Raw genomic sequence first — 26,104 nt, 5'->3', positions numbered from 1 at the left:
TGAGTGTGGAAAAATGTCTTTTTAAATGTGTGAAAGACTTAAATATTTACATAAATTTGCAAGAATCTGATCTTTTCCAGAAAACATCTCCATCCAGTTGCTTTGCTGCATATCTGGCAAGAGCAACTTTCTTATGACTTGGAAAGGCTGCATTCAATGTCTCCTTTAGCTTGGGTAAGTCCAAGGTTTCTGGATAGTGAGCAGACACCAGAAATAAGCTCTGCTGGAGACCAAGTTTACTCAAGACTTCTTCAGCCCATTGCCTCACTTTCACAATTGACTCTTCCTCAATCAGGTCTGCCATGGAAAGCACCAGGTAACATTCTTTCCCTAGAGATGATGCTTGCTGCAACAACTGTATGGCTCCCAATCTAAGCCTCAAAGGAGACACCAGTATGTATACATCACACAAAGAGAGTGCAGATGTCATGCGTTGAGCTTCAGAAGAGATGGATGCTGAGGACAGGCTGCCAAGATCACCTACTTTTCCAAGCCCAGGAAGGTCCCAAAGCAGGACATTAGGAGAAGGGTAGGGATACTTCACAGCCTCTTTGGTTGTTTCAGTGACACCAGTTGAGGAAGCTTGTTCATTACCTTCCTCCAGGCCCAAGAGGGCATTGACAAAGCTGGAGCTGCCACAGCCCGTCTCACCCAGCACACCGATATCCAGTCGGAAGTGATCGAGAGCTGCAAGGATGGTCTGAAGCTTGGAAGGATTGTCTGTGAGGTCTCTCGGCTGCGAGAGCTTGGTGATCTGATCAAGATCACTCTGGTTTATCTTCCTGGACCGCAAAGCAGTATAGACCACAAACCTGAGAAGCAAATGTAGAGATTTCTTAATAAATGTAGATGCTGTAAGAAATTATAGTCTGCCCCAACCCGTATCCAGTGCCATAAAGCTCCATGAACCATTACATTTTTCAATGCTAGTTCAGACCATTTTTATTACAGTTATTGCTTAACAACAAACTCTATAAGCTAGTGTACCAACATTACCAATTCCTGATGAATTCCTAATGAGCAAAATAATAAGCTGGTTAAGATAATCAGCCTAGTAGAGACGCAAGCACACTAGGGCCTTTCGCACCTCAGGAACTATTTTGTAGTACCCAAACTAATTTATGTCCTAGCCACTTTTTGAAATGTTCGCTTCCCAGGAACTAGGAATGATTTTAGTTCTGAGAACTCCATTTGGAGGAACTAAATTAGCTCCTTCTTCAGAGTAGGGTCTAGAATAGTTCCAGGAACTATTGTATGTAAGCTCATAGGTTGATTGCGTGTGAAAACGCCTTCACCTGCCATGATTTAAAACACTGTGTAAACATATATTTATTTCATAAATAGCATTTACCTGAAGACTTCCATGTCCATTATTCTGAGAATTTAGAATTCTTTCATTTTAACTAAACACAGTAAAGCCAACTAAGCAAGGTCTTCAGATCCTTTCCTAGAAATGGAGCAGGTTGCAGATAATCTCTGCAGGACATTGGCCTGGAGCATGACTGGACACCCCTGGGCTAGGTTATGGTTAGGTTTCAATTAGGGATTGGATTAGAAGATATTTTTAACTGTTCAGTTGTTTCAGAACCTTGAACACCATTATTATCAGCCCAACTTTTGCATCAAGTTTAGGGGTTAGGTTAGGTTGAGTTAGTTTAGGTTTGTCTCAGGCATCATGCCCACATCCTGAACTGAACTGATGCACATGACTGAAGGTCTGACAGATATGAATATGACACATATGACGCATTCCAATCACAAAATTGGAAACATTTTAAGATTTCTGAAGTTGTATTCAGAGTATTTGAATTACACAGGATTTCTGTAAGATATTGCATTTCTTAACATTCATGGAAAATAATATTCCACATAAAACAAAATGTGATTGGTTGTTTTAAGTGTCAGTCATATGGCCTCTCGGGTGATCCATTCAAAGCTAAAAAGGTTTCCAGACCTTCTACTATCAGTCTGAATGTCTGGCTATAAGAGACTAGATTAGTTTAGGTTATGTATTAGGAACTAGCTTAAAACTTTTTTTTTTACAGGTTTGTTGTTCCAAACACTTGTACACAAACACTATGAACCCATCTTTTGTTTCTAGTTTAATGGTTATGTTATGTTTGGGTTTGGATTAGGTGCAGGGATTGGGTTAGACCAACAAACATGCTGACTCCAGAACTCCGGAAATCAAGTCTATCTTACAAGGTAATATAGAGCATTTCAAAACACATTGACTTACTGTGTGTCATCAATCAGTAATTTAGGAATCCGAAGTTCCTTTGTAATCGCCACCAGAAACTGACTAAAAGCCTTCTTCCGAAGCTCAGGCAGGGCTTCAGCAAGCACTTTGGCGATATCCTTAAACTTCACTAACTCTGGATCTTGGGTGGCGTTTGAAGGATTCTGGTCATCTGCTTCTGAATCAGCCGTCTCTCCAAATACTTCTTTTCTTCTCTTCTGCAACTCCAGCTTACGAACTCTCATTCGTTCCCAGGCGCAGGTCATGCACGGCCCTGTAGGCTTCTCCTCGACCACGTCCCAGTCCCGATCAGCTTGAACCAGAAAAAAAGGCAGATCTCTGCCATGCAATTCCATTTTGAGCCACATGTGGTCCTCCTTCTGTTGTTCTGTAGAGAGAACCACCAGAACATCATAGCATCTGGAGTCGTACTGCTGGTTGATCTGCTTAGTGATGGAATTTGAAGTTGGATGGCCCTGCACGGTCCACACACGAACATTTGGGATTTGACGGTGTAAAATCACAGAGTCAAAATCAGGAACGCCACTCCCTATATATTCTGCATGCTCTGCTATCCGAACACATTTCCTCTTGCTACTGCGCTGGTAATTAGTATTTAAATTCGAATTTATATTGTGTTCCTCATCTGCACTTTCATTGTCTTCGCAATCTTCTGATTCTTCTTCCTCATCTGTTTCCTCCTCTTCATCACCTTCATCATCAGTTTCCCATTCCTCCTCTTCGATTTCCTCACTTGGCCCACAGATTGCAGATGCCAGCTGAGCATTAGCCTCCGGTGTTCCTCCGGTCACAGCTATATCTAAAGGGAAACGTTCAAACAGTTGCAGAGCAGTCACCAGCCTGTTTTCAAATCCAGGTGCCCTGATGGAAAACCTCCAAGGAGCGAGCATACATTTCACTCTTTCATCTGAAAGTTTTTCTTCCATCTTCAGTTGTACCCTGAAATGAACAACAAAACAACTAACACTAACGGTATACAGGCCTAATGACTGACCTTGGCAGTGTTCACAGATATATGGCCAACAAAACGATACAGTAATCAGCTCTCACCGTTTCTGAACAAGCTGCAGAAGTGCGTCCTCCGTTCTTCAGTTCTCCTGGATGAGTGTGTTTGCAGGACAGTCAGCTGTGCTAAAGTCAACACTTTGTTTGACAAGGTTTCCAGATGACATTGTAAACAGTTCTCAGGGCGTTTTAAGTTTGTTAAAGCATCACTGTGTGCTTAATTCCATTTAACCCATTTATCTCCACAGTTGTTCTTTCAAACAAACTACTCCATTTGTGAAATTCCAATGAATTTTTTTTTTAAAACTACTGTAGAATACAGAAGAGATTCAGGAGTTTCCACACCAAATATTGTATATCTCTATATATATTTCACAACAACATTGAAATATTAACTGTATTTTTACTGTATTGTAGATTTTTAAAACAATTATTTAAATAGCGAGTGATGCTTGTCCATGCAAAGATTCCCAACATAATTAGTTTTTTAATTATGTGTTTTCAAGCACATTGCTATGTGGTTGCCAAAGTGTTTAGAGCATTTTAAGCACATTGTTAAACAGATACTAAGGTGTCTTGAGTATTTTTAGTATGATGCCATGTGAATTTCTGAATGGTTTCTTACTGGCCCAAGTCAAATGAGATAATTATGAAGTCTTAATTGTGCTTTGATTCATTAGATGACTCAGAACAGTTTCAGTGATGCCTTACCTTAGTCATTGCTACAAACAAAGAGGCAAATAATGCAGTATTATGAATGCACATTATTACTCAGCTGTATATTGTGTGAGTGTACAGCAGAGGTCAGGATTTCTCCCTAAACTCAAAAGCAACCAGAACTGGAAGTTTATAAATATTTGGACAATGTATTTAATAAATTAAATAAAGCCACATCAGTATGTGAATCTGTACAGACAGGATAAATCCTACTTTGATTGGCTTTTTAATTAAATTCCCTTTATCGAAAGAGAACCAGTAGGTATATAATGTGCATACCAAGTAGCAGTACATGCAAACTTTGTTCACATGTCCATTTAAATATTCTAGACATAGCAATGGCAGCTGTCACCGTTTTCTTTAATGTGGACACTCCTAGATTCATTTCGTAATCATTTCAATAAAATGTCATATGGAATAACTGAAAGTACTTGGTGGTGAAAAACACAGGGAGTGAAGTTGCCCATCCCATCTCATGCGGCCTGTGTAACCAAAAAAAAAAAAAAAAAAATGATGACAAACAAGTCTGACGTCACAAAAGTGTCCACAAAAGCAAATGAACCGAATACAAGCAGGTAGAGGGAAAGCAGGTGCAATCTCAGACTGGAACAGGTGGGTCCCTGAGCAGTTACTTTTTTCTATTTGTTTTCGAATGCCGTTTTAGTCCGCTCTGCTTTGTTTGTTTTTGGATTTATTATCTTTACTATCTTATGTAATTGCATTTGTATTGTTTTTTCATTTTAATCCATAATCAGTGTTTTAGAACTTTCCTACCATTTAGATTTTGTGCATTGTGATTTTTTTTATTGGTTTATGAAAAATTATGTAAAGGCTTTTTAGACATCCTAATAATAATTTCTGAAGTAAATAGCATGGTACTTGAATATGGAATTGCTGTGGTATTTCATTTTCGGCAAATTTGATCAGTGGTACATTTTTAGCCTAACCTTAGTGACAACAGATCAGACCGCTACCTTACAAATGATCTTGAGTATTTTCCCCTTGTGCTGGATATTCTAAACTCTGTTTTATTGTTCTTCAGGAAAGTGTGACGAGACCAAACAGAAAAAACACACTACAGCCATGGGAGCAGGAAGCTTGAATTGTTTGATGTTTGCAGTTGTTGCTCTGAATGCAATCGCTTCTGTAAGTCATAAACCAGATTATGTTTATGTTGTGAAATATTATATATTCCCAGGTTTTGTTATTATTAATATATATATATATATATATATATATATATATATATATATATATATATATATATATATATATATAGTTGTCACTTACTACTTTTTTATGTATTTCCACTTCAGGCAGCAGGACTGGCATTATTTGCAGTGGCTATTTGGGTAGCAGTAGATGGGTATAAACTCTACCCCATATCCGGTGTGTCGGGAAAAGATGACATCTTTGCCGGGGCCTGGATTGCCATTTTCACAGGCTTTGCCTTCTTCCTCACATGCATCTTTGGCATCTTTGCTGCCCTGAAAAGGAGCCGCGCACTCATGCTGGTGGTAAGACAATCACAGAGACAGCAATGCTCATATCTTACGTGAATCACTATTATTCAGCATTACAAATACAGGCTTAAAATTAACAATCGCTTTAATTTTGTACTAATTATCGTTAACTGTCATCCTTCCGCAGTACCTTATCATCATGTTCATCATCTTTCTGTTTGAAAGCGCATCTGCCATCACATCAGCAACCAATCGGGATTATGTGAGTACAGTCGGCATCCTCTCTGTGCTGTAAAAGCAAAATAGAATAACAAACTACACTTCAGAGACGCTAGGCCCACAGGCCATTCCTGCTCTCTCTTTCTACATTTTCAGTTGTTTGTACAATACAGCTTATAATCATACGTAATGCAACCAGAGATTCATAATGGACAGAAAATTGGCATTTTATGGATGTTTTAAACCCTCTTTCCTTCATTATAGCTGGTTGGGAACAGTAACTTCGTAAAGAAACAAATGCTCCAATATTATGGGGACAGCAGCACACAAGGCAAGCAGATTACACAGACATGGAACAGAGTGATGGAGCAGGTAAGATGAACATCTATGACGATCTTTTGGTTTTCATCGAACACAACCCGGCCAGGGATTATGGCTAAAATGTAAGACACAGATGTGCATAATATCAGGAAAGAAAAAAATTAATTTTCAACTCAGACTTGACACAACATGCTTTTCTGTTTCCTTGTGAGAGCGGACAAACCAGTTCGTCCTCACATTAACCGCTGAGAATAACTATTGCGAAAGATAATTTTGATGGGTTGCTTGCTTATAAATATAGGGCTTGAGATATTTCAGTGATTTTTACCACATAACGGGTGCCGAAATCAGGTATCCTTTTAACCAATATAACAACAGTTTAAAAAAAGGATGCTAATAAGCTACAGTTGTAAAAAAAAATACCCAATATAGTAACACCATTTTGAGGGCAAAAAGTTAACTGTTGTAAATAGCAACGGTGTATGACAAACCAAGCAAGCAACAATATGTTGGTCAACATGGTGTATTCCTAGATAGATAGATTTGAATTGTAAAAAAGTAAATTAAAATGGCGAAGTGCAATCTTTCATTCATGTTTAAATTAATAGCTGCCATAATTCGAATTCTGTAAGTGAAGTGCACTGGTTTCCAAGCATCACAGCAGTTGATAGAATAATCCACACGTGACCGGTTAATTAATCGCACCTTTCTCCTCCATCAGGTCGAGTGTTGTGGAGCAGACGGTCCACAAGACTGGTTGCTGTATAACTCCACCTTGAAACAGCTCTATCCCTCATACAACTGGCCCATCGGCTGCTGCAAGGGACTGCCTACCTTTGCTTCGCAAGATGCAATAAATAACTGTAAGGTTGGCCTGACCGGCACTCTGTTCTCACAGGTAACTCAAGTTAATGAATTACTTAGTTTCAGTTCATGGCCAAATCAGGTCATGTCAAGGTTGAGAATTCTTTTTTTCCCCCTCAGAACCACTGTGCAGCAGCACCACTTTGATTCAATTTATTCTTCCCTTAATATATTACTTAACGGCGCTTCTGTGCCTTTTTTGTTCTTTTTCTTGAATTGTCTCGATGCTTCAGGGTTGCTTCAACTACATTGAGTCCGTGTTAAGCCGTTACACCTGGGCTGTGAGCTGGTATGGTTTCTCCGTTCTCATGTTAGTGGTAAGTGTAGATGCTTTCTAAATTTCCTCTACACATTCATACCGCAAAGATGTAGTGTGTGTACACACAGCAAATAACCAAAAATAGCACAGAGGGAACGTAAACATGTGATGGTTGACATTTAAAACTAATTTTATGCGCATGTATATTAACATCGTCATATATTAGTATTCAAATATGTTTTGTACTGTTCTATTATATAAGAAAAATTCAACTGCACATTACTAGATATATTCACTAGTCTGATGCACTTCTGTCTGCAGTTTTTCACATTAGTGATCGCCATGATCTACTACATGCAGCTGGATTAACTACAGACTCGGCGTGATACGTCTGCCAACGACACAGATGTTTCCACTCTTGCTGTCGCAGAACAATACAGATGATTGCAGATTGCACATGGATAATTGATATGACAATTTCCATCCTTTCTTGTATAATTATCATACATTTAGTTTTTATGACGTTCTGTAATTTAACCTCCATTTAGCACAAAAGGAATGTTCCAGGTTCAGTACAAATTAATCTCGATCATAAGCATTTATGGTATTATTTACCGCGATAATGCTGAAAGGTAATTAAAAACTTAAGAACTGGAGAGCAGTGAACATCATCTGATTATGTTTAGGGGGGAAAGTTACATGCCTTAATAGCTTTCATATTACATGTTTTATTATGGATGTTTTTTTTTTCTGGGGTCATTTTAATTTTTTTTATTAACAATATTGATCAAATAGGTTCTTTAAGTGATTGTATGATTTATTTCTTTATGCCACAGTCTACACTTGTATTACTTCGTACATAAATATTTAATTTAAAAAAATAGCTTTAACATAATTAAATAACAATGAACAGGACGTGTTTTGTAAGATTCTTTGCTGCACATTTGTATTTAAAACTTACTTGACAATGTTTTTGTTCATAAAATAAAAACGTGACTGTGCTGATGACTTTTCATGTTATTCACTGACCGCTGATAGAAAGTGACAGAACCTGTGGCAGACTGGTACAAGCCCTGAGAAATAAACAATACTTAAGAAAGCAAGAATGAAAAAACAACCACTCCCCGAACCACCCAAACCGTTACTGCTCGGGCTAATTATCTAATGCCAATAGCGTTTGTACATGTGTTAGCAGAGAACAGAAAAGGGCATGTTAGTTTGCATGTCTGCTTTAATTTATACTCAACTGGGAGTGTCGGCTGATACTCAGAAGCAGACTGGTTTTGCAGGATATCCAACCAGAAAAAAAAAAAAACCTTCTCTCATATTACGGTCTACAAAAAAGCTCCAATCACAGATGGTGTGGACTGCAGCGCTGCAAGCCCTTAAAATCATCTTAAAATAGAAAAACGCTTCTTTAAATAGCGAATGCAAAAATTCAACCTCAGGACATTCATCCAGGTTTGCCTCGTGAACAGAAGGTTATGTAGTCAAGTAAATATCATCGCAATGTTACTTAGCAATGCTCTTTTTTTTTTTTTTTTTTTTAACACCGCAATTAGCATAAAGATCTATGGAAAATTATTCATTTAAGAACTTTGCAGCATTCCACTTAAATGTTTTCTGTAATGCTTATAGTAAAAATACATAATGCCCATCATTAAGCTACCTCTTCCAACCTGTTTAAAGAAATAATAAATGTTCAAAAATAATCACCAAACTGCAGGTTTCGTCACTGACGTGTCCAAGGTTTTAATTCACATATTTGAAAATATTACAAAATAGGATGAACTGCCTTTTGCCAAGTACAAAAGGCTGAAGGGGAGATTGTTGGACATGTATATATATACCTTCAAAGCCACATGCATGACCTCTCTCACTGGAACATACACGCTCACAGGTCTGCTAACATACATAGGTAGCATTAATATTTAGTGTTTTTCAGGAACATATCCCCCTTGGTTATTCACTGCATAGATATGTATTAAAACAACAGAGATAACAGACATGCAAACACACAGTGTCATATTCTCACTCACACACACTCTTCATTTTAAACTTACTAGTGCGGAACTTTGGAAAACTGTAAATAGGGGTAACTGGGCATGGGACAAGGTTTGTTTCTAGCTCTTTATCATTTGCTTTGATAACGAAGGATTATTTCAAAGACGTTTAGTCATTTAAGAGAAGGCACCAATTACTATACAAATTTTAGAGATTCCATCTCTTGTCAATTTTGGAAGAATGTCCAGGACATTTTTAATGACCTGAAAGGTACTATAGTACGGAGTAAAAAAAATAGGAACATTACTGAGCCCAGAAAGAGGTATCTGATAAAAAATTATTTTAAATTTATAAAGTCATCCAAGACTAGATTGATGGGACTCTTCTTTGTGGTGAATAGTACCAGGTATTCAATGTTGCTAGGTTGTGATTCTTCCTTCACAGAAACCCAGGGATGTCTGGGAGTGACACATTGCGACATAACTTACCTGAAATACTTGCTTTGGATTAGAACGCCAATATTGATACACAAATCATCTGACACATTATTTGAGAATGAGCAGACAACAGTACCTTACAGAAGAATGCGCTCTTAATTATACTCCCTCTCAAAAAAATCTGCAATTACCGTTTCTTATGTGCTTAACATCGGACACTCTGCGAATGACACATTCATTCACACACAATTTCACACAGACTAAAAAAACAAAAAAAACTCAAGTCCTAATCTTCACATTCTCTGAAACAAATTCAAGAAAGGCAACATAAAACTATTTCACAATAACTCGTTCCAATGAAAACTTACAATAACTTAGAAAAAAATAAACAATTAAAATGGAAATAATATCACATTGTTGCCAAAAAATGAAGTTAACAAAAACTAACCGTACTCATAAAGTTTCATATAACCACCAGCATCTCTTGAGGTTATTTATATCATACTTTGTGGAGGAAGAAAAACATATCAAGCTTGTGCCCCTGTACAGCATGACTTAAGTGTCAAAAGGAACCTAAAACCAAACAAAACCTAAAGCAGAAAAACAAAAATTAGCCACTGAGCAACGTCCCGTCAGAGTAATAGCAGCTATGTACCTCTCTGACTCCCTCTGCTGGACAGCACAGTGTGTTCTGGAATGTTTTCATATCTAAGCCACTTTATGGTTCACTTCTTTGATCCTTTCTGCTTCACGTCTTATTCTCGTACACTTTTTCCACTCCGATACACACACTAATAGCATGACAGCAATGGGGTCTTTCTGAGACAGAAACACTAGTAAGGACATACCCCGCTTAACTTTGTTTCTGTACATTCGGTCTCCCCTTGGGGAGGTTAACACAATTAGTTTCACAATGTGTTAACTTGTACAGGAAACTTAAAAAGTGTAGTGCTTATAACCGGTCTACATAATATCCTCTAAACACACAGGATTTTTGTGGCAGTTGTGCTCTTTAGCAGTAACTTCGGGTCTGGCCCTCAGTTCGGATGGTCCAGTTGGGACCTGGCAGGCTTCCCTGTCGGTTTAAGCCTCTCTGGTTCCGCAACCCCGGAGGTCGAAGAGAAGGATCCATGACAACATCTCGTCGTGGTGTGTTGGGATACTGAGGAAGCATTGGCCCTGACTGGTATGGGTACTGGTTAAACTGGTTGGCCACGGTCTGAGGCCCATATCCTCTTGTCGATCCAAGCGCTAAGTTTGAGAAGGCCACTGTAGGTGGAGTGCATGTGTGGGAAGAGTCTGGGAGGCCTTGAGGGCCCCAATTGGGGTATGGGGGGTCCTGATAATATGGTCTTGGGGGATAAGGATTAGGAGTTGTGCTTTCTCCCTGGGTGCTTGGGATGAAGCCTTGGCTTCTGTAAAACTTAAGGACTTGGTCGCCAGATGGCATGACGTCAAAGGCTTGTCTATACTGGCCTCCGGAAGATCTCCGCAAAGGGTCTTGACGTTGGAAAGGTCCTGATCCCTCTCTATGTGGCACCTGGCCTTCAAAGCGCCCTCGAGAGGGTCCTGGAGTGTAGATATTATATGCAGGCGGAGGTTGTTGCTGCTGCTGGCTAGGGTAGGGATTTGGAGGGTGCTCAATGTGCGGAGAAGAGGATGAAGAGGACGGCATAGAAGGACCCTCCCTTTCATCCTCTGCAAGCTTTTCAATTAGCAAGGAAGCAATTTCCTTCCCAGTCAGGATATGAGCAGGCTCCGAGCTGGTACTTTGGGGATCTGAGCGACTCCGGAAATGCATGGCATTGGAGGCAGATGCTGCTATATTGGTCACTTTGGAATCTGAGGACACATCATTCTGGGCAGGGTTGTCGAAACCAGCCATGTGACTTTCTTGCTCTGAATGCTTCTGTTTGTCATCCGGTGGTGACATGGGTAGAGGTTCCAGTGTCTCAGATGTTTGGTGATCATTTTCGTCGAGGTCTGTTGTGGCCCAGCCCTTTGAATTAACCCCAGATCCTGGAGGGTTTGTGAAAGGGTAGTTGACGTAAATGTGTTCAGGCTCATCTTTTGATGTCCCTTGCCCTGGTGAAGCCTGAGGCTTTAATACAGCATGCTGATGCTGATTCAGTGGCAAGTCTTCCGGTCTGGAAGCCTCAAAGTACCGGTAGCACACCTTCCCGTTTTCAAAGTAGGGGTGAAGCTGGGAGTTTGTGTGGTCTGCAGAAGGGGAACGCTGTGAGCGATGCAAGCTACGTTGGTGCACAGACAGAGGCACCATGCCAGCAGAGGAGCCCACTCCAACAGAAGCAGGTATGGGATGCACTTCACTGCGGGGCAACCTAACGGATGATGATGTCTGACGCTGGGGACGGGGATGGGGAGGATGTCCTGAACCATCCTGAGAACGATGGTGGGAATGAGAATGGGAAAAGGAGAAAGAGTGAGAGTGTGCTGCGGCCCAAGCTCGTGTGGCCTCAGATGACCAAAGCTGGGGAGTCCTTCCACCCCCAGATCCTTGGTGGTTGTAGGGAGGAGGGTAACCCCTGGAAATAGGCCTCTGATTGGCTGGATCAGTGAGACGGAGGTTTCCCTCCAGATCCAACTTCATATTTTGATAGCTGTGGCGTGCATAGCTGGGTGGCACTTGTGGATGTTCAGGTGCACCGATTTCGTAGTAGAAGTTCTCCATCTTGGAAGGGTCTTCAGACGAGGGGACAACCGGTCTGATTGGTGTGGACTGGGCTTGTTGTTGTTGGGGAAGATGTGCAACCTGAGCAGCTTGGCTGGCCATCCTAGCTGCATGATAGCGAGACAGCATGTCAGAGGTGCTGCTGATACGCTCAGAGAAGGCTCTGGAAAGTGGCGTGTTCCCTTGCGGTGGCCCTGCCAAGCGTCGAATGCGACTGGCATCCAAGGAGCGACGTGTGTAATCATGCCGGTCAGTCTGAGAGAGTGGAGCCCTCAAGGGAGCAAGATCAGGGGGCTTGGGTGGCACTTTAGGGCGAGTGGGCTGGAAGGCTCGTACCTGGGCCAGTGGAGAGCTCTCTGATTTAGAATGCAGAAGCTGAGTGTGTGGTTGGGATGCAGGCTTGGACTGGCCACCGGATTTTTCCTGCTGAAGTTGCGGAGCAGAAAACTGTCGCCCATAAGCTGGGGGTTTTCTTTGAGAAGGGATGGCTTCACTGGAAGTGGGTGGGCTGGATTTTGAGGGCTGTGGTGCAGAGGTTTGTTCTTCGTTCTTGTAAATGGGGCTGGGTGTTCGCTCATTGTCTTCAGAAGAACTAGCAGCTGACAACTCAGAATTAGACGTCCCAGAGTCAGAGACTGAGGTTTCAGAAGAAAGAGTCCCAGTGTCTTGCCTTGGCTCTGTACCATGTGATTTCTCTGCAGCTTTTTCAGCTACAGTTCCACCCTCATCTTCAGCATTATCATCATCACCCTCAGTCTTCCACACAGACAAAGGGCGTACCGTGGAATAAATTTGATTAGGATCAGAAGATAGCAAAGCACCTGCATCTGCAGATAGGGACCTCTGAAAGCGGACATCTGTCTCAGGGGAGGTTCCACTTTGACGGGGGCGATATGGAGGTGAGGCACCTTGCCGCAGTGCCTTGTTTGCACTTTCAGCAAGAGCCAGAGCCATGAGCCGTGCAGGGTTCTTGGGGGGTGGAGGAGGGGGCTGCTGTGATGGAAGGGGAACACCAGTGGGACCCAAAATACCTGAAAAAAACGTTTGAGAGGAATTAAGAAAAGTAGGCACTTGAAAAAATTTACCATTTTTAACATTAAACCAGAGGTTCCCAAACCTATAGCGAAAGGAAAACATATTTATGGTAGAAAGTTCTCTCATTGCAAATGTATAGTTATCAAAACCAGCATATGTTGGAAAATTACCCAAAATGATCATACTTGTGGTGGTACTTGACAATAGTCAGACTTTTCCAGTTTGAAAAGTTTGGGAACCAATGCATTAGGCCATAATCGAAGTGTGTGTACTCACTAGGACCCTTGATTTTGGCGACGGGGCCCAACTTACTGTTGAGCTCTTGCTGGCAGCTCTCCGTGAGCTGAAAATCACATGATCTCAGAAGCATAGATATCATTTGGGGTGGCTGAGGTGGTCCACCACTTGGAAGTCCAGGTTGCAATTCACCAGCTCGTCCACCAATCATTTCCAGAACCTTAAAATAGTTAAAATGGTTTATATGTAGTTCTCTGAACATTAAACAAAGACCAAAGCCCAATTATACCACTAGATTATATTTGTGCCACTACAAAAAAAACAAACAAAAAAAAAACAAAACAAATATGCTCAAATTTACCTTGGCAGGTACACTGATGGCAATCGGATCAGAGATGTCCAGAGGAGGGGATTTAGGCACTTTAGGTGAAAGTGCATGAACCACTTTACGTGTAAAGGAACGCCTCTCTTGAGGGGGCTGAGATGGGGGTGCAGAGGTTGCTGGAGTTGGCGTCTGGTTATGGGACGGGCTTAAATTCATTTCGCCCTGCTGTGCTGAGCTTGTGGGAGCATTAGTGACTGCAGATGGCCTGTGCTGACAGAACACTTGCTGAGGTGGAGCTGCTGCAGCCAGGATCAAACTACGACGGGCTGCAGCCTCTGATTGATTGAGAACAGAGTCTGGATCTTCTGTGATTGAGCGCTGGCTACCAGTCCGAGTGTGGGCTTGATGGCTCAGACAGCGGTAGGGAGGGGGCGCAGCAGCAGGAGGGGACTCTCTGCCACTAGGATCACCAGCCGTGCTCCCCAAACCTATTGGCCCATCTTCCAGGAAGGTGGGGCTAAAGTCGATAACATCTTCTGCCATCCATGAGGCAGATGGTTCCTGGGAGAAATCAGGCAACATGTACACACCCTCCTCATCATCTTCTTCTTCATTTTCCTCCTCATCGGCATCACGGGTTTCCTCGGGCAGCAGGCTGTCATAAGAGCGGCTTGGATGGATTCTAGATGGGGAGCGCTGGGGAAGGAGCTGCGGATCAACAGAGGCAGTCAACGAGAGACCATCACTGCTAGAGCGAGGTCTTCGTAAGCGTTGTATCTTTCCCTGACCTGAAAGAAAACAGAGCATGACATGACTCTTACTATTCAATGGTATAATGTAAAAAAATGGATACATGGAACTTTATTATATGTACTAAGATTTTTTTAAATATGTTAAAAATTCTAATCACTTACTAAAGCTGCATTTATTTGACCAATAACATAACAATATAGTTTTATAGCAATTTAAAATATTTCAGTATATTTAATGTGTTTTCTATTTTAATATAATTTAAAATGTAATTATTTTTTAAATGTCTTTTAGCAGCAATTACTTCCATATTCAGTGTCTCAGGATTTGAATTTGATGCTAAAAAAGGGTTTCAAACTATTTTTGAAACTTGTGACACTTTTTTCAGGATTCTTTGATGAATGGAAAGTTCCGTTGAACAGTGTGACGCAAAGGAGGGGTTAAAAAAACAACAACAACAACAACCAATCAACGAACAAACTGTTTGGGAGTTGTTGATCAAAAAGGTAAAAATAATGTCAGCCAAAATATAAACCTTTCATAATCCATAATAGGCGCACTTCAAATGCATTTTTTCCTATTTCTTTCCTATTACTATTTTAAAAATAGTAATCTTAAATATAATTACATTACTCCCATTCATGCCATTCATACCTGCTCCACTGTGCTGAGATGACAGGGACTCTTCACTCTTTGCAGACCTGAGTGTCACACTGTCCACCCTGCAACCTAAAACACACAAAGCAGTAAAAAGCTTTTCACGTCAGCATGCAAATCTATTTAAAATTAAGTATAATCTAAAGAAATGGATGAGATATCTCTTATACCCGCGTGAGAGGTAGCAGGCTGAAACAAAGAGGTGATTCTCGTGGGTTTGCGTCGACCTGCCGCTGTAGGTTTCCCAATGGCAAAAAACGTCTTCCAGCTCCCACCTGCTGACTTCCGGACCTTCATCCCCCTTTTCCTCCTAAAAGAAACAAGCACATGAATCAAAACATCACAAATCAAAATTATTTAATCTGTAGGTTAACTGTTCCTTCAAAAGTCATTGATTTGTTCAAAGAAACCCACTTGTCAGCAGGCAGGTCCAGTACAGTGTGAAACTGGCTGATAGCATGATGAGGAGATCCTTGAAGGAGAAGTGGAGCTTGTGTGCGAGCCTGTGCCTCCTCCAAAGACAGAAGCCTGGTGGACACAAACGACTTGGGTCTGGTCAGAGACTGTCGTGCTGTGGGGTCAGAAAGAGGCAAAATCAGATTCAGATCCATTAAGCCAAAGCTTACAAGCGAGTAAATGCAATACTGCAGCGAAGAACATGGCGACTGACAACAAATAGGATTCAACATAATACACTGCAAACGGAAAGACGCCTAAGCATCAACAAAAACCATCAGCTCATCCAAAGCTTCCGTAGTCCATACAGCTCTACTGCAACAAGCTTTGTAGAAGAAATACATGGGCTGGCCAACAGACTGGAAGTTCACAAAAACAGAAGTGGTTGAGGCCAGAAACAAACTCTACACAAGTACACAAATGCACAAACTTTACTGATGCTTACTCAGATTTAATATGTAAAATCTGCAATACTGAATCTAATCAGGCAATGCACCTTTCAGTAGCTCTTTTAGCAATGTTGAGAATTCAGTGAGAATAGTATTGAGAATAATACATGCATTATGATTTGTAATAACGCTTTCTTATATAGGAACGCTTGTACTTTGTACTTGTGTAGGGCTTTTTGGGCCTCGGCAAGCCTGTAAAGTCTGGGACATCAGACGAGTAGAGAAATCGAATACAAAGCCTACAAAAGAAACGATTTTGCTTTCTGAAAAAGATTGTAATACTTTTGCATAACATTTATAAAAGCTGCTTGCTGGAGCAATATTTGGGGTTAATCTGTAGAAGAAACCTACGATTAACACAAAAAGCTGAAGTACAGAAAAAAAAAACTAAAAGACACTTTACCTGCTGTTAATGTCTCAGAGTCGAGTCCACAAACAGACACTCTATAGCTCAGATTTTTACTTTAACATCCATCCCTTTTACCCACGTTACCTAATGATTCTCCTCAATGTCCTACTTAATGAAATCAAATTTATATAGATGAAAAGATCAATTAAGAGGAACCAAAAACATGTTGCTTAATATTTGCACTTTCTTTTATATATATATAAAATGATTCAAAGATATTAATAAATGTCAACAAAAGGATTTATTGCCTTATATCCACCTCTGCTGTACAATTCTAACACGCCATGTACACAGACAAAAGATATAGCTGTCCTCGAGTCCATCCATGTGGAAAAGGACTACTAATAAAGCAAATGGTTATAAAGTTTGGGCTTGGCAAGATTATTGAAAGAACTCAAGACTGCATTTATTACATCAAATGAAGCCCAAACTCATAAACAGTGCATAAACATCCATCCATTAATTAACATGAACATTGATAGTATCTTTCTGATTCCTGCTAAAAAAAAAAAAGATTAGCATGTGCATGGTTTCTAGTGGGTCATTAGCTGGTTTAGATGGTGGATCAGCGGATCAACCAACTTATGAACCTGGTTTTGACCTGGTAGACCTTGGAAAAGCAACAAACCGAATAACATATTCCAAACTGAGCCATTCACACAGGACACACCTGAGTTTTTAAATAAATGCCAAGTGCAAAATCTTATTGATTTTTCAAAAACAATACATGGGAGTTTTTAACTCAGCAGTATGTACTGTATGTATGGCCCCTTTAAGCAGGCTTGACCAGGCTCGTCCTGGTAAAATAGATTGTGATTTGAGAGTCCACTGTAGAGGGTCAGTCTGGATCTCATATCATGGAGAAGCGTCGTAGCTCAGGGTCCAGATGAGAGGGGTCAGTCAAACAGGACTCCCCCCTTGCCTCCTGAAGACTAACCAGACGTGTTCGGGGGTGGCATGAGATCTTGTGCTCCGCCCCTCTTGTCACTATGGAAACACACAGCTCGCTCTCAGTATGCCTCACTTACACATGGGTAAGGTTATTGTAAACGTTTTTCACTGTGCCGCGTTAGCCAAACTCATCACAAGAGACTAACTTATGAAAATAACTGGGCTGGGAGACATTCAAATTATTGGAAATAAATGATAAATATTTAAAAGGAATTTAGCATAACCTCCATCACATTAAAGTGATTTTAATAGAGTTTTAAAATGTAATGGAGTTTGGAAGCATTTTGATCACTCAAAAAAAGGATTTAGAGGTAAAACACTGACAATTTAAAATAAATTATGTAAAGAATTTTGTAACTATGCATGCTCTATATTATGGATAGATATATATATATATATATATATATATATATATATATATATATATATATAAAAAAAAAATTTTGGTTAATTTTGTGCAAACTGTGGAAAACATACCATTTTAGACTACATTTTTGTTTCAAAATTTTAGAAACTTTATTTTTTTATTTAAGCGCTAGTAATTTACATGTCAGCAGTGATTTGGTTGAAATGATTGTTTTTTATGTATAAAACGTGACTATATAAAATTCATATACTGTTGGTCAGAAAGATTTTGAGTTTGTCCACAATTTATATTATTATCAGTCTTGAAAACAATTGTGCTGCTTTAATAGTTTTGTGGAAAAGTTTTTTTTTAATCTTTGATAAGTGTATGTTAGGAAGAAGATCATTTATTTTAAATATAAATCTTTTGTAACATTATAAATGTTTTTAGTATCAGAATTTAATGGATCAGAATTAATTTCTTTAAAAAGAAAACCATACAGATCCAAAATGTCTGAAAAGCAGTGCAAATATCAAGATAAATATAATTTAAATGCATAAATGTTACAATAATATTGCAAAATAGTGCAGTAATTTAACTACATCACCCAGCCCTAATATAATAAATGTATGTTGATTATTACAGGTATTTCATGTTGTGTCATAAGGGAAGAAAAAAGAAAAGAGAGGGAGTACACAGGCCTTGTTGTAGGAGAGACATATCACTGTTGAATATGAAAAACAAGAACAGCTTAGAAATCACTGAAAACAAGAAAACACTGGAGAAATTAAGGCCTGAAGGTTGCATCAGATATCACTTTAAACCAAAGACTGACAAAGGAAGTTATTAAACACATTCTCTTTTTTACTGTATCAATTTACCAGAAAGCCCTGTTCCAAAACTTTCTGTACTGTCTGCATACGCAGCATCCTTACTAAAGTTTGTCACTGAGCTTGTAACATTACGGAATTGGTTTCTTCTCGAAGGATGCAACGTTGTTGCCAAAACAAAGTACTGTATCTTTGAAGGCAGCATAATTAAAATGCCGACTTTTTTGTCTATGATGCATTACAATACTGCTTAAGTAGGCAGCTCGCTAGGTTTTGGAACAAAACCAACATCGCCAACTGTTTAATGAAAGTGCTGTTTGAAGACACCGGACATAATGAGTGGTTAACTGATGTATGCGAACATCTATAGAGAGACAGATTCGCTGGTCCATCATACCTGCACTGAAACGGCCAACAGAAGTGAAGGAATCACTGAACAGAACTTCCACATTGCTAAGCAGAAACTCCACGACCACGGACTGGATGCGCACTTCTTTAAATGGATCAGCGCCGCTTAAGCCCGCTGCTTCAATTTCTTGGGATCTGAAACAAAACAATAGCAGATTCTGCTTCTTAATCATGGTTTTCAACCCTAAGCATGTTCTGGTAAAACCCACAACAAAAATGCATCAGTGATGGCAGAATACAAAAAGTGTTTTCAGCAGAAAAAAAATACAGAGATTTTGGCTTAAAATACTAATTTACAGCCTTAATAATCAATGATCGTTCATACCGCTATTACTGATTCAACCAAAAAGTTAAAATTCTGTCGTCACTTACACACCCTCAAGTTATTCCAATACAAGTTGAATACCAATATGAGTTTCCTCCTCCTGTTGAGCTCAAAAGAAGATATTTGGTAGAACCGTAAGAACCTTTGTAACCAAAGTTAACTGTAGTCATTGACTTGGAAAAAAACTCAATGGTCACCGTCAACTGATTGGTTACCAACATTCTTCAAAATATCCTCTTTTGGAACAACTTCAGAGTGAGTAAATGACCCAGTCTCATAAAAATATGTACCTCTGGGTACTTTTTTTTACTACACCATGCAAACCTAACTTTTACATACCTAACAGCACATTTCAAAGAGGCAACTTCAAAGAGAATTGTCCACTGAGTGGAGGTTCAATGCAAGAATGCAAACTTCCTTATAAGCAGATTTGAACAGTTTCATCAAACCGTAGTTACACAGGATTTGAACCAAAGAGTCTCACATCCCAATTACATACTGAACACATCTAACATCTATGAAAACCCACAGATATGAAGCTGGATAATAGCATCAGTTGTCAAATCTCTCAGCATATTAAAATTGTTATGAAGTCATAACATAATATTCTTCAAGCAATTGTGTGGAAATTACTTTTTATTCATTGAAACTCTGTAAATCTGTGTGAAAAAGAATAAAAGATGTCAGAGTTTTACTGCCTCTAGTGTTCATTTCAACATTGGATATTATTACCACACTGTGTCACTGTGTGTTAATGTAGTTAGAATCCCATGTTAGGCTTTACCTGAGCAGATTGGGAGCCCAGACAATGGCCAGATTCTTAATGTGCATGTTCGTCTCTCCACTGCAGGTGGCCAAATGGGCCAGGTGTCTGATGAGGTACTCCAAAGTGCTGAGACAAACGTAAAGAAAATCGCTTCTTGTCAGAAAACGCAGCTCTTTCTGTCACGCTTTCAATGACAGGTGACGCTACATGTGATCCATTAATGTCGGGGGGTTACCGGTAGTGAGGAGGAGGAAGTTGCTGGATAACATCATGTACTTTCACCATTCTTTCTTCCTCCGTCATCTCTCCCATACATTCCTGGACAGACAAAAAATAAAGCTTGCTTTATAAACTTGCAGCTTAGCAGAAATTTGATGTGACAAAATTAAAACAGTGATGTGTGTACATATTATTACAAATGTATAATAACCGTTTTCTATTTAAAATAATTTATTATGATCAGCAATGTTAAAATAGATGCGCTGCTTTACATTTATGTGAATTGTGATGCACAATGGCACAAAAGATATCTCCTAACGTGAACAAACACAACACAACACAACACACAATTTAAAAGAGGAAAAAATTTAAAAGAGGAAATGATTTACAATATTATGATAAAAAATAGTTTTGAAATCCTAATTTTGCAAAAAAGTTTAAAGATTACTTACAGCAAACTTGTCGTAGAGTTGGTACGTGAGCAGAGGATTGGGCAGCTCTCTGAAGTAGAGTTTGCACAGCGAGCCGACGCAGTGAATATCCTGCATGTACACGTCTCTCGTCAGGTCTGGAACATTTTCACTGTCAAACTCATGCCTGATCAGGATGAGATGCAACAGCAGAACAGAACCCATGGTTATGCTTACGAAGAGCTTAAATGTACATTAATGATCATTTTAATTGTGTACAGAATAAAGGAGTGATCCGTGACAACCTTTATTTAAACTTCTAAAAAGAAGAAGACATTGTTCAAAACTCGGAAAGGTAGGATCTGGGACATTTTCGGACACACCTGAGTTTCTGTATGTTTGAGGATACGCCAGAATGTCTGTAGATGCCATCCACCACACCATGCTTCTCTATGAACTCTGAGCAGCTCTTGAGTACCTGTGGCACTGAAGTTTGAGATCGCAAAATTAGACCTTCTGCAATGTTCCCATCTTAAAGCGCATTAAAAGAAAAAAACTCTTCACCGTCTTGGCCAGAGTTGAGGAGATGCTCTCCGAGATCACAGCCGAACACCCGTTCTTTCAGGATTCCCCTCTGCTTTAGCTTCTGTTTGGTGGGTCTGGACTTCATAAAGGTGCGCAGGAAGCCCATCAGCTTGCCGTGTTTCTTAGACACTGCCAAAAGGGGGCGACAGAGAGCTAATCAGGCAAATGAAAACATGGATTGCACACTTTACCACATATTGTTTACTGCTCCCTACACACTCAGCAGGGAATACACTTCACTTGACAAAATGTGTTTGTTTGAGTTGTCAGCAAACACAGACAACACCTGACGTACACAGACAGAGGGAGGGGATTTAAGTATATAATAATACATTTTTAAAAAGATAAATAATTTACATTACATTACACATTATATATATATATTAAAAAACATATAATTTACGTAAACTATATATTATTCAATTTAAAATTATATAAAACACAATATACTTAAAACCCCATAAACATGTAGCTATGACATTTTCAGCATTTAATATGTAAACCAATAAGAAAATAATTTCTCTAAATTCTCTAAAAAGTACACTTTTGGAAAAATGCTACACATATGCTACAAATTTCCTGCGGTGGCTGACTGGCCTCATACACTCCATATTCGCAATATCTTCAAAAAGTGACAAACTAACAGGTGACTTACACGTACAAATGAAGTCTCCATATGAGCACCCATTAAGAGAAGAAAACCACAACAAAAACATCTAAAACGTCAATCAGTAAGCTCTAATCTATGAAGTTTACATCTGCAGGTTGTGTTCCATTTGAGCAGATCAGACATAGGTCTAAAAACTAGAGTAGGTGATATAGCTATTGATCAGTGGTTCTTAACCTTTTTTATATCATATTTCAAAGCTCACCAAAGGTTGTTTTTTTTTTTTAGAGAAACTAGGTGGTCCAATTAAAATAGATAACTATGAATAGCTAAAATAATTCTAAAAAATTCTGTAATTTTAATCATGTTTTAACAAAGTTTACACTTTTTTTTGCTTATGAATTTATATGACCTTTCTAGTTTTTTAGTTCTAGTTTTATTCACAAATAGCAATGTCCACTCAACAATTTTTTTTTTTACACACAAAACCTTTATAACTTAGGGGAAAAAATGTCTTCCATGTATAGACATTACAGTTACAACCAGGTTTTAAACCCCTGGTTCTTAAACAAAAATGTAAGGAACTTCTTAAAGAAAAAGATTTTGCATACACTTTTATTTTTAGCCGTTTTAATCCATGTTTCGTCTTAATTTCAATCGTTTTAATCAGACTTGCGTCCGCTTGGAAGTGTGCTGAAGCCCTCTAGTTAGTCTACCTGACCCCATGGTTGAGAACCACTGCTATAGATACTTCACAAACCCCAGGGTCAATGACCTGGATGAAACAGGTTAACAGTTAAACAGGTTAAATAGGGACCCTTCAAAGCCCGTAGCACAGACATCAACATGTCGGTTATGCAAGTCATTAATGCAGTCTAATAAGCAGTGTTTTTAGAAATGAACATCACCGTGGCTTAACCAGACGTGATTAAGAAAATTCTGTGATAGGCAAAACTAAATTTAACCGCCTTTGTCTAGTGATTTCCAGTTTGGAATCTTGTCGCATCAGGTCTGGTTAGGACACAGTGTTAAAACGTTCAATATAACATGGATCAGGCACGACCAAAATCAATCCTCGCAGCCTACTAACAGATTCTCATTTATACAACAAGAGGCCTGCAATTCTTCAGCAGATGCTTCAGAACGATGCCCACATGAGCACTTGAATGAGTTATACAACATTTCTGCTGTGTCTCCAACCTCCAACACCCAAGCTCATCCTCTCCGAACCTCCCACACTCTCTCTGCCTGCTGTATAAACAACCACAATCCGTGTTACAAATGCTTGTCTCAAAGGATAGAAGGCGTTAGAAAAAGGCGGATTCAGAAATGTTAGTTTAGGTAAATCCTTTGAAGTTGTTACCAGCCAGGCTTAAGAACCAAGGGTGAAGAACTGAGAGGAAAAAGACAGAAAACACAATCGACAGAAATATGAAATGCATCTAAAACGATTAACATTAAAGCATTTCATTAGAAGATGCTGCTGTCGTGTTTAGCAGACTAAACAACAACCTTAAAATCTTAAATACAAATTTGTTTTGACCACATTCTCTTTAAGGCCAAAGAAAATAACCTTGAAAACAGCAGCCATGCTAATATCATCTGCACTAGAACATCAAGTAACCAAAGCATGTATTTTTGAGAAGAAAAACAAGTAGGGCTGGGTGATATATCAGCTATAAATGATTAGTGGTTGACCAATGTAGGTTTTTCAAGAATTGGTGTAAATAGTTTGGGATCGGCAATATCTGTACGTTTTGAATAAACAAGCAGGAAATTGGTTGTTGCTTTGTAAAGGTTCATGTAACACTGAAGACTAGAGTAATGCTGATGAATTACACTTAAATATGGAAACTGTATTCTTAACAAGATTATTTGTAGCCTACCAAAACAGTTTAAATAAATATGACAGTTTCCTTTATTATCTATGGAATATTTGCTCTCCCTCTCTTTTATGCACACACTTACAGACACTCACTTGTATACACTCGGGCACAAAACGTTTGACTTGATAAAACCCTTATAGTATTTAAAAGCTGTGGACATTTCTCAGTAGCTGTGGTAGCATCATAATTTTTAAAGTGGTTTCTAAACTTTGCTATTAGTAGAGGCATTGCTTCTGAATGCTGCAGACAACCATGCAGACATTCAAAACCGTCTTGAAGCAAAAGACCTAAAATGTCTTGTGATGCGTAACATTGTTATACAAGTAAAGTAACAGACTTCAAGACTTTGAACTGAACTTTATGGTGGTAATGCAACCACAACATGATAACACAAATGAAATGACCTGGAATTAAACCTAGCTATTTTCTATATATCTTATTGCGAACAATTCTTATATGACTAAGTTCTTTTTTAAAAATTGTACTGGTTAATTGAACTTCCTATGTGTCATATTTTAAATATCTTGTAGGCAAATGACAGAATTTCATGTACAGGACTTCAATCCGTTGACCTGCTTAAATCTGCTCCTGTTTGGCTCCACATTTGATTACAATCTAATCAACAACTGATGCACAGAATCACATCTCTGTCCTACATTATTTCCTATACGCTCGGCTGTATGCAACAAAAGACTTTAATACCGTGCCCAGCCCTAATTGCGACTACTGAAAAGAAAAAAAGAAAAAAACATTATTTAGTCATACCTGATGTTGGTGAGGAAGGCCCAGTCGAGTTGGTAACACCAGGTTTGGAGCCCGGAGCATCTACCTCTGAAAAGGTAATAAGGATGAACAACCAAATGCACTTGATAAACCAGCAAGAAGAGTAAAAAAATATCTTCTTAGATCTAGGAGTACATTTGTCAATTGATTTTGCTATAGAGATTTTTAAAAAATCATTTCTACTTCCAGAACCAATCTGATTTCTTGATATCGAAGAAAACTGTGTGCATGGTACCTTGCTTACTGACAGGAGCGCTGACCGACTGTGGCAACTTCTCGTTGATTAATTCCACACATTCACTGGGAAAGAAGCCAACCTGAAGAAAGAGAGCGGAAAGCTGTGCTCAAAGTTTACAGTGTTACTGAAGGTGGCCCAAAATCAGATCCTAAGTTTCAGATCGGTACCTGGAATCCATGCTTTCCTCTCCACCATGTGGTGTCCTCTTTGGGTGGCATGTCAATCACTGACAAGATATCACCAACCTTTAGGAAGAGGAACAAAGACACATGCAAGGTTAGCATGCAAACAGACAAAATGCAAAGAGACAATACATACCTAATGACAAACAAATAATTGTGCACTGAAACCATCAAAAACTCTAGAACAGGATGATAATTGGGTTCATATTTTTCAACCACAAGCACGTCATCAGCAACAATTACTGTATGTGCACTGCAGCCAAAACACTTCATATACTGTCAACAGCATCCAGTCACAAGCAAATTAACATCTCTATTCAAAAGCAGTGTTGCGTGCCGAAATATACTTTGACCCAAATGTAAAAAAAAAAAAAAAAAAAAAAAAGAGGAAGGGAAAAAATATCTGTTCTTATCTCTCAGTTGAGAGCAGAAGGAGAAATAGAAAGGGAGAAACTAATGTCAAATTAAATGTTGATGTTGGCTTTAAAAGCTTTCCTTAAACATAAAAATAAATCTACAGGCAAACAGATAAACACAGCATTACTAAGTGGTTACTAAAGTGCTTGGCAAAGTCGTCAGGCATTTCTAGTTGGTTGCAAAAAGTTTCAGAGAGGTTTTTATGGTCTCAGCATGTGGTTAAAGCTAGCTAGATAGATCAGTTTAAAAAATGATGTCATATGTATGTAAAGAAAGTGAAGTGTGACAGACAGACAGACAGAGAGAAAGAAAGAAAAAAAAAGAGAGAGAAAGAAATGGAGAGAGAAAAGGGGCCTCAATGTGTTCTAAGTTTGGGTCACCCCATTCTCTGGCCCAGAAAGTGTAGCTGTATATGGAGCAGCGTATAGGGAGGGGGGACAGGAATAGACATGACGGAGGAGGAAGAGGAGGAGGAAGAAGAGCAGTGAGAACGAAACAGCGTCCCAGGACCAGGCAGGCTGTGCATGCATGTGCATAATAAGGACAGGACGTGAAAAAGAGAGAACTCAAACTGGGTACAAGGTCTTCTGGA

The 26,104-nt window shown here is 39.3% G+C and overlaps 3 protein-coding genes across 12 annotated transcripts in view; 1 reads left to right on the top strand and 2 right to left on the bottom strand.

The window, feature by feature from the left end:
• Positions 1-43: 43 nt before the first annotated feature.
• zmp:0000000951 lies at positions 44-3,568 on the bottom strand. Its single transcript, XM_043261241.1, has 3 exons — positions 3,311-3,568; positions 2,240-3,199; positions 44-812 (listed from the first exon to the last, which is right to left on the bottom strand). The coding sequence occupies exons 2-3, from the start codon at positions 3,184-3,186 to the stop codon at positions 47-49; spliced, it is 1,713 nt and encodes a 570-aa protein (XP_043117176.1). The 5' UTR covers positions 3,187-3,199; positions 3,311-3,568; the 3' UTR covers positions 44-46.
• Positions 3,569-4,459: 891 nt separating this feature from the next.
• upk1a (uroplakin 1a) lies at positions 4,460-8,116 on the top strand. The gene is made up of 8 exons (XM_043260250.1): positions 4,460-4,594; positions 5,025-5,128; positions 5,299-5,499; positions 5,633-5,707; positions 5,929-6,036; positions 6,707-6,883; positions 7,083-7,166; positions 7,430-8,116. The coding sequence occupies exons 2-8, from the start codon at positions 5,066-5,068 to the stop codon at positions 7,475-7,477; spliced, it is 756 nt and encodes a 251-aa protein (XP_043116185.1). The 5' UTR covers positions 4,460-4,594; positions 5,025-5,065; the 3' UTR covers positions 7,478-8,116.
• A 719-nt stretch (positions 8,117-8,835) lies between these two features.
• Positions 8,836-26,104, bottom strand: part of arhgap33 (Rho GTPase activating protein 33) — a 47,616-nt gene continuing 30,347 nt past the window's right edge. For 9 of the 10 annotated variants that reach the window (XM_043262012.1, XM_043262015.1, XM_043262018.1 and 6 more), the window contains 15 exons: positions 25,081-25,158; positions 24,911-24,992; positions 24,658-24,723; positions 21,379-21,528; positions 21,198-21,300; positions 20,857-21,001; positions 20,421-20,503; positions 20,204-20,311; positions 19,084-19,229; positions 15,660-15,816; positions 15,416-15,555; positions 15,243-15,317; positions 13,875-14,626; positions 13,553-13,733; positions 8,836-13,272 (listed from right to left, as the gene is read on the bottom strand). In XM_043262012.1, the coding sequence (XP_043117947.1) occupies positions 10,562-13,272; positions 13,553-13,733; positions 13,875-14,626; positions 15,243-15,317; positions 15,416-15,555; positions 15,660-15,816; positions 19,084-19,229; positions 20,204-20,311; positions 20,421-20,503; positions 20,857-21,001; positions 21,198-21,300; positions 21,379-21,528; positions 24,658-24,723; positions 24,911-24,992; positions 25,081-25,158 (4,977 nt within the window). In that variant the 3' untranslated portion in view covers positions 8,836-10,561. The remainder of the gene's footprint in view (positions 13,273-13,552; positions 13,734-13,874; positions 14,627-15,242; positions 15,318-15,415; positions 15,556-15,659; positions 15,817-19,083; positions 19,230-20,203; positions 20,312-20,420; positions 20,504-20,856; positions 21,002-21,197; positions 21,301-21,378; positions 21,529-24,657; positions 24,724-24,910; positions 24,993-25,080; positions 25,159-26,104) is intronic. The other variant, XM_043262013.1, reaches the window with a different exon arrangement.

This window comes from Puntigrus tetrazona, chromosome 16 (assembly GCF_018831695.1).
Source record: "Puntigrus tetrazona isolate hp1 chromosome 16, ASM1883169v1, whole genome shotgun sequence".
Classification (NCBI taxonomy): Eukaryota; Metazoa; Chordata; class Actinopteri; order Cypriniformes; family Cyprinidae; genus Puntigrus; species Puntigrus tetrazona.
This window is presented reverse-complemented; position numbering and strand designations above follow the sequence as displayed.

Coding starts and splice junctions, on each gene's coding strand:
- upk1a (XM_043260250.1), top strand. CDS start 5,066: ATGGGAGCAGGAAGCTTGAATTGTTTGATGTTTGCAGTTGTTGCTCTG. Junction 5,500..5,632: donor GCCGCGCACTCATGCTGGTG/GTAAGACAATCA, acceptor ATCCTTCCGCAG/TACCTTATCATCATGTTCAT. Junction 6,037..6,706: donor GGAACAGAGTGATGGAGCAG/GTAAGATGAACA, acceptor CTCCTCCATCAG/GTCGAGTGTTGTGGAGCAGA.
- zmp:0000000951 (XM_043261241.1), bottom strand. CDS start 3,186: ATGGAAGAAAAACTTTCAGATGAAAGAGTGAAATGTATGCTCGCTCCT. Junction 813..2,239: donor TTACTGATTGATGACACACA/GTAAGTCAATGT, acceptor TTTGCTTCTCAG/GTTTGTGGTCTATACTGCTT.